The sequence below is a fragment of the Elephantulus edwardii genome, unplaced genomic scaffold (genome assembly GCF_000299155.1).
Source record: "Elephantulus edwardii isolate Elephantulus edwardi_28Jun2011 unplaced genomic scaffold, EleEdw1.0 scaffold00179, whole genome shotgun sequence".
NCBI lineage: Eukaryota > Metazoa > Chordata > Mammalia > Macroscelidea > Macroscelididae > Elephantulus > Elephantulus edwardii.
The window spans coordinates 1,163,690-1,172,241 of NW_006399929.1; the positions used below are offsets into that span (position 1 = coordinate 1,163,690).

General features: G+C 35.8%; 1 protein-coding gene across 1 annotated transcript in view; it reads right to left on the minus strand.

Moving 5' to 3' along the window:
• Window positions 1-321: 321 nt before the first annotated feature.
• Window positions 322-8,552, minus strand: part of FKBP3 (FK506 binding protein 3, 25kDa) — a 16,551-nt gene continuing 8,320 nt past the window's right edge. The window contains exons 3-7 of the mRNA XM_006896012.1: window positions 7,693-7,800; window positions 3,679-3,814; window positions 3,221-3,288; window positions 1,650-1,747; window positions 322-376 (exon numbers count right to left, since the gene is read on the minus strand). Coding sequence (XP_006896074.1) covers window positions 322-376; window positions 1,650-1,747; window positions 3,221-3,288; window positions 3,679-3,814; window positions 7,693-7,800 — 465 coding nt within the window. The remainder of the gene's footprint in view (window positions 377-1,649; window positions 1,748-3,220; window positions 3,289-3,678; window positions 3,815-7,692; window positions 7,801-8,552) is intronic.

Below are 8,552 nucleotides of genomic sequence, written 5' to 3' on the forward strand. Positions count from 1 at the left end.
ATTTTGTTAAGTATTTATCTCTCATGATCAGTATAGTGTTGGTTAAATTAATCAAAACATTAAGAATATTAAAGTCAGATTAAGACAGTGAATAAATCTGTATTGAGCCGTTTGGTTTACAACACAGGGTAAAAAGAAAATATGTTTTCTTTAACCAATATTTTAGAGAGTCATAGTAAAATACTTTAGACTTACAGGGATACATTTCTCAAAAATGAAGAGCAAGTAAACAGATTTCAACTTGACTCCTTGAAATCTGTCTTAAACACAACAGTAACCAACTAATGTTATTCAATGCCTTTTTTAAAATCTTTGTTTAGATCAATCAATATCCACTAATTCCACTTCAAAAATTAGTTTTGCATTTGGTGGAATTCTGTTGAAGAAGTCAAGGTAGATTTGGTATAAAACAAAACAACGTGCCCTTACCCACATCCTTAGTCTAAAAAGTTATTTTCCTTAGTGGAAAACAGAGATATTACAAATTTTAAATTCAGAGAATGGTGTGATTTGTATACATCAGAAAAGTCTTATGGGAGAGGAGGCCACAATGGCTAATCAGCCAAACCCCAATGCTGCTGTTGCTTCTATTCCAGTTCATAGAAACACTAATGGACAGAGCAGAACCAGCCTCTAGTGTTTCCAAGGATGAAATCTTTATAGAAGCCTCTTCTTTGTCCACAGAGCAGCTTTTGTGGGCTTAAACTTCTCACTTCGTTAGTAAATCCACACCAACAGGGCTTCTTGACAGTATAATCTAAACCCACTGCCACTAAGTCACATCCAACACATACCAACACTTGAATTTCTGTAAAATCTTTGAGAGGAAACTGCCTGTTTTCGCCCTGTGGAGCAGCTGGAACTATGGCATCAGGGCTCCTTTGGCAGACTTATATCCCTAATGAATTTCAAGTGTTAAGAGACAGAACCATTTCCCGTATGACCTACTGGGTCATGGATTTTTGACATTTGCATGAGTTAATTGTCATAGGTGTAGGTCATGGATTTTTTACATTTGCATGAGTTAATTGTCATAGGTACAGAAATATAAAACTGTAAGAATCATTTCTAATTGCTAAGTCATGGCCTGTTTTTTGTCTTAAAATCTTGAGTCTATCACTCAAGTATTATAATCACAAATATTTATTACTGTGTTGGTCTTAGGTCCTTGTGTTTGGATGTAACTGCTAATGTAAAGTTGGAGGTATTAACTCACCCAGTAGTGACAGAAGGAAGGCCCTGTTAATAGAAACCGTTGTGGAACAATTCTACACCCTTAATGAAAGTGTGCCCCTAAGTAGGAATCAACTAGACAGCAACGAATACTGTTAAACATGGAGTGACCTGTTTCACCATTGTTACACCCCAACACTTACCCTTTTCTCCTTTGTTTACCTACAGTTAATTACACATAACCACCCTTAATATTAAATGATCATGAATTCCATTTCCACTCTAATTTTGCTAGTTATTTTGAAGAACTTTCTACCTTTAGAAAATATTAATATCTATATTAGAGATAGTGGCACAAAAGCATCTAAGCTGTCAAGACTAATTTGGACAGAATTTCTTATCTTGAGGTTATCAACTCATTAATTCAGCCAATTTCTGTTAGGATGTTCATTCGTAATTATGAGGGAAAAGGATACTTGGCATCAGGTTGTCCTTTTTTTCCATAAGCCCATTCTGGTTCAATCTCTAGGCGAGCCTTTTCTCCCTTACTCATAGTCAAGAGGGCTTCATCCCACTAAAATAAATATAAAAACATAAGATCTTAAAAAAGACAAAACATGCAAGATTAGCAGTTAATTAGGTCTCTAAATCTTTGGCATCAGTATCCTAATGGAAAAAGTAAGGCTCTATTAAGCAGTGCTTTCTCAACACAATTGGCCAGGCTTCTCAAATTATCCACATGAAAGCACTTTGGTAAAATTTTAACATGTCATGTATTATTGAAACCATTTTGGCATTATTAACTATCTGTATTTTTATTATATTGAATATAAATGTTTATATTACCCCAAGTATGAAGAACAAGTTCTGAAAACTTCCATATAATTGAAATATTTCAGTTGTCAGCGTTAGATGTTCTGACATAACAAAGTTTCTTTTAAGCAGAACAAGTGAAAAAGGTATATTAAGAAAGTGAAACAGAAGCATAGCTAGTGAATGGTAGGCTATGCAAAAGAAAGAAAAAGGAAAAGGAGGACAGGACTCCTAGAAAGATAGGGGTAAAGCATGCTGTCAGCAGAAAATAAGAAAAAGAGCATTAGCATAATTTTCAATCCAAGTCAGGAAGTTCACAGCATAAAAAAAAAGCTGCAGGGATGCTGACAGCCTTGCTCTTATTTGTATGCTCTAATGGACAGTGTAGCTAAACTTTAACTTTCTGGTTACTGTTTTCTTTGCTATCTTTCATATGTAAAGGTGGGAAAAAAGCATGCTTATATTTGAAGATTTTTCTGGTGTAGAGGCCCTAGCTTGTAAAAGAAGAAGCCATAGACTTTCACCTCCATCAGTAAAGGGGTAGAGCATAGATTTTACCTTTCTATTTACAAGTGGTTCCGTGGCTATTTAACATTTTACAAGACACTTAATTAGGCAAACATTCTTTAAATTACCTCATGAAGAATAAATAAAAGGGACGGGAATAGGAGGAACTAATATTTGAGCCTCTACTATTTGTTAAGGGGAGTTCAAATAGCAGTCTGAAGAAGACTGCACTGCTGACTCAAATGTAGTGCCTCTGCTAGTTAAAATCCACCAGCTGCTCCACAGGAGAAAGATCAAGTGAGATTAACAGCCTCTGAAAATCCACGGGAGCATCAACCATTCCTTCAAGTCATTTCTAACAGTGATGTCACAGAGCAGTGTTGTCACTACATTGTAGGAGTCCCAAAGCTGTAAATGTTTACACAGTTGACTGCGACGCTGATCTCACAGAGAAGCTGATAGGTTCAAATTGCTGACCTTTGATTAGCAACACAGCACTTAAAGGATGCATCAGGGTTCTGTATTTCAACTAACCCTGTAGTGGGCAGTCAGTAGTAACTATCCACATTTTATATATAGGGATACTGAGACCCGAAAGAATTTTCTCTTATTTGTTAGCTATATGATCTGACTAGAAGATCATATAACTTGGGTTGTGGTTTGGTTTTGTTTTCAATTCTAATTCACAGCAGCATACCACAGAACATGTGCTATTGTAATTACTTACTCCTCTGATAACTTTACCAACTCCAACCTTAAAACTTAAAGGCTTGGCGTTTTTCTTCTTCTTTGAACCTGCAAACAGATTTTCCTTAAAATTAATGATAGAATTTTACTTTTCTCAAGAATATAACTAGTAGGAAAACAAAAAGGATTTCTATTTCCTTCAGAATTTACAATGCTATCTTACATAAAAATTCCTAAAATCTGGGTAATTAATAAGACAGTTCAAGAGGGGAAAAACAATATTTAAAACAATGAAAAGAACGTACTAAGCTAAAGCTTCACTTATTTTTGCTTTCTAATGGTCTATGTCTTAATGAGCTCAAGATCTCTTTCAACAAAATCGTAACATGCAAAAGACCTTTGGGGAGAAAAGTAGGTAACCAAGAAAATGGTACTGCTAATCACCTATATGCCTAATATAGAAACAGTTCACAGTCTATGATAGAAAGAGTCACTTACTTGTTTGAATATTAGTATCAAAAACAGTACCATCCTGTAGTGTTCCTGTATACCAACAATGAACAACATCTCCTTTTTTAGGAAAGTTGGTTTTATCTCCCTTTTTAAGAACAGATTTTGTATATTTTGGTGGGCCCTAGAAACAAAACCAAACAAAAACAGCACACATACAAACAATAACTATAGAGCAAACTGTGACCAAGCTCAAGTCATAAGTCACACCTGAGTTAGTAATTTAATTATTTAAAGTATTTAAGTCAGTGATGAGAATATATTAGAAATGTGCACTTAGTCAATTCAATGTTAAGTAACCTCTAGCTTTTTTCAAAGGCGAAGTCCTGTTTTAACAAGACTGTTAAACCATTAAATGAACTCAGTCATTTCCCTTAATGTTTTAAAAAAAAACTATTTAATTTCTATATTATCATAAGGTGTTATATATACACTGACATTTCACAAAGATACTATTTTAGCACCAAAAAATTTAAATTACTAGATTATTTTATTGTATCCAGTTAGAATGACATTAATATTACCTTCCTCTCTGAGCCTTGAAATACATATACTCTATGAAATTATGGAAACAAAATACTGTTAAGATCTTATTTCCTAAAGAGAGAAAAATCAGATTTATCAGTGGCTTAAAATTCGTGAAGGATAATTTAATCAGTGATCATTCATGTATGAAAAGTAAGCTAATATGAAAGAATCAAATTTTATTAATGAATTAATGTCTGTGTGGATTGTTTTGCTCAATATGTGGTCAAAGTTAGTATAATGAATCTATGTGATATATTTAGAGTCTAGTAGGGGAGAAATACTAGGAGGAGCTAATCCTTGTAGAGGGAAATGCTACTGGGAAGAATAGAGGGTCAGAAGGAGAGGAAGACCCTCAACCAGGTGGACTGACTCATTGGGCTCTTGTGTGTGTGTGTGAGGATGGCACAGGATAGAACAGAGTTCAGATATTTTGCTCATAGGGTCAATAGGAGTCATACTCAACTAGACCACCTAACAACAACAAAAAAAAATAAGGACGTTGAGCTGAACAGAAGATTTCAAAAGGTGACTCTGCAAGACAAAAGTATTATAACAAAATGTGCAAATAATGGAGTCAGAGAATCAAAAGGAAGAAACTTGCTTGGCACTTTTTAAACTGAAGGAACTGAAGCACAAATTTAAGCCTTGAGTCGCAATACTTAGGATGTGCTCACCAAGTTCTACCAAGAAATTTGGAAGACAGCTACCTGGCCAGCTGACTGGAAGAACCCCCATTCCCCAAAACCCTGTTCTGACAGTGTGGAAATTATCAAACAATCATGACTGATACAATACACAAGCAAAATCTCGCTGAAGATATCCAAAATCAACTGGAACAGTACAATTACTAGAAGTATAGGCTTGGTTTAGCAGAAGCTGTGGAATTAGGGGCATCACTGACGATGTCAAATGGATCCTGGCTGAAAGCAGAGAGCATCAGAAGAACGCTTATCTTGTTTCAAAGGCATCTGACTGTGGATCACAACAAACTGGCCAACTCTGAAAAGAATGGGAATCCCAGCTGTGCTCATGCAAAAACTTTACTTGGACTGGGAAGTAGTCGTGAGAACAGAGCAAGGAAACACTGCATGGTTCACAATCAGGAATAGAGAGTGTCAGGGATGTGGACCACCTCCATACCTTTTCAATGTATATATGGAACAGACCATTCAGGAGACTTGTCTTTATGTGGGGGAACATGGCATCAGAATTGGAGAAGAATCATCAGCAACTTGTGCTATGCAGATGATACACCTTGCCTGCTGAAACTGAGCAGGACCCAAAGTATCTTCTGTGGAAAGTCAAGGACTGCAGCCTTCAATATGGATGAAGCTCAACATCAAGAAAACAAAGATTCTCACCACTGGGCCAACTGGCAGCACCATGACAGATGAAGACATTGAGAGTCAACAATTTCAGCTTGTTCTGGTCCCCAATCAACACTCTTGGAACTAGCAGCCAGGAAATAAAAGTCTGCTGTCAGGGACCTCTCCAGAGTGCTGGAGTGCAAAGATGTCAATCTAGAAACCAAGATGTACTTGATCTAGGCCATGGCCTTTATAATTACTTACTATATATGCATTAAGAGCTGGACAATGAATAAGGATGACAGAATTGTTGCCTTTGATTTGTGCTAAAGAAGAGTACTGAACATACCCTGGACTGTGAAGAGAACAAACAGGTCTGTCCCAGAGAGGGTGAAACCACTCTGCTCTCTGTAGGAAAGGATTTTGAAGCTCCATCTCACATACTTGGGCATATGGCCAGAAGGGACCAGTCCTTGGAGAAGGACATCATGCATGTAAGGATGGAGGGGCAGTGTATAAGACGAAGACTGAATGAGATGGATTGACAGTGATTGGGATAACAGGTGCAGGTGTGTTGGAGACAGATTGGCTCAGGATAGGAGAGGGTTCAGAGCTATTATACATATAGTCACTATGAGTCACAGGCTACTTGAAGGCATATAACAACAATAGTCACCCTGATATTAAGTCTATTCCTATTCGTGGCTGCATAGCTAAACAGTGGCAGACTCTCATTTTTTTCTACCATGGCAGGACAGGTGGAATTGAACATATGACCTTTCTGTTAGCAACCCAATACATAACCCACTATTTCCTCAGTTAGTAGTAGAGAATTAATTTAGAATAGGGTTAGTGTGCATCCTAAACTCTATTAATAATTTCTAGGAAAGCTTTAGTTCTTAGTGGTAAAATCTTGAATTGCTAACCCAAAGACAAGTGGTTGAAATCCACCACAGGAGGAGATAAGTAATCTCTTCCCATGTGATTTGCTCCTTTTGAAAACACAATGGAGGGTCAGATATTAGTAGATAAAAACTATCAACAACTTATATTACTTGCTAACCAGGTTTATGCATTTCTAGTTGTATTAATCTCAGTGATAATACTCTAGTTTTGTAGAGGTGTACCCTGTTGATAAAGGTATAACATTTCAGTATTCTGGAGAGAGGTTAAGTTCAGAAATAAACTTATTGCTTTGAGTTACTGTTAAGTTGGTTCTGGACTTAATGGCAACCCCATGCACAACAAACCAAAACAATGCCTGATTTTACACTTATTCAAGATTTTCCTTTATAGAGGAAAGAATACCAGGTTGCCATAAGATTTACCTGAAGGTTAATAACAGGTATAACATGGGATACCTTGTGTGCTAGGCAGAAAAGTGGGTAAGAATATGGGCTTTATATTGAACCACTAATTTGTAACTGATTTCCATTCTTGCATAGCCACTTGAGAGTTGGAAACAGGTTCTTTAACCACTCTGCTTCTGTTTACTTGTCATGAGATAAGGAAGCTAATAATAGAACCTACACCTCATAATGTGAGTATGAAAAGACTTAGAATAATATCTGAGACTTAGTAGATGTTAACTATTCTAACTATTAATATTAATAGATGTTATTATTTTAAATTCAGGCTTATTAAAGGGAATGTAGGCAAAAAATTTCAAACCATGCAATTATAGTGTGATAGCAATGTTGTTGTTATGTTCTTTTGAGTTAGAAATGACTGAAGATTGACTCTTTAGTGAATTTTCATAGGCAGTTTAATCACATGTGAAGAGATTGCCCATTATTCTGTGAACAGCTGGTGGACTCAAACCATGTGAAGCTCCTTACCACTAGACCACTTAAGAAATGGTAAGGTTACAATTAAATCAGCTGTATTAAGGTTGTCTAGGTTGTAGGCAGGTCTAAAAATTAAAAAGGAAGGTTTTAAATTCATCTCAATTTGGCTGTTGAATCACAACCTTAAAATAGCTTTGCAAGTTCAGAAAAGTCTGGCTCAGACTCCAAGGCACTATTAAGCTATGTCACAATATAGGCAACCAAGTGTGACGTTCTTTTATTGAAAGGACAGATGTTTTAACAAACTCAAATTAGTGATTAGCTCACTTGAGCAGTGGCTACTCAACCAACCTCACTCTAGAGAAATAACACATACAAACCTCTTCCAGGGTTTCTTCAGACTTGATTTCTTTGGGTTTGTCGTCATTAACTTTCACATTTTTCACCTGTTCCGACACCTTGTTTATACTTTCAGTACCTTTGAAACGCTGTAAGGAAAATGTTCTCACACTTATGTTCAGGATAAGCAAAAAAAGAAAAAGGACATCTAGATTTTCAACTTTTCAATTAAATGAACATCTGCATCATGAATATAGGCACAAAATTAAAATCTGAGTAGCTTAAGGATATTACCTAAGAAAAAGGAAGAATTTTTTGTTAATTTTTAATCAATAAATTATGACCCTCAAACTATCTATCTCATAAAATCTGAAATAACTGATATTTAGAAAGGTCACTTAGTTAGAAATACTGGTCCTTATATAAACGTTCAATTTCTCTGGATTTCAGTTTTAAAATATTAGACGTTTAAAAAACAATTCTACTGTTACAAATTCAAGGAATTTTTAATTCATGGGAAAAAGACCCTCATTCAACACCCTACTATCCAGAACAGGAAATAATCCACCCTTATGGCGAAGAATATATTTTTTTTTAATGATACCAAGTATCTTAAATTAAATAAAAAGTAGTAAACGTGCTAAATACAATAAAAACCATTTAAACATATGTTCTAAAATGATTCATATATAACACTCTGAGATGTTAAATTTAACTGTTTAAAAGCGATATATGATTAGGTATTATCATGACAGGAGTCCAGAATGAAGGCTACATAGTGGAGTGGACCTGGGGGGGAGGTATTGTATAAATTCTTTTACTTTTCAAAGAGAAGAGCGAATTTGTGGGTGGGAGGAGGCAGGCAGGGAGAAAAATGCAATAATGAATGAATGGAAATCCA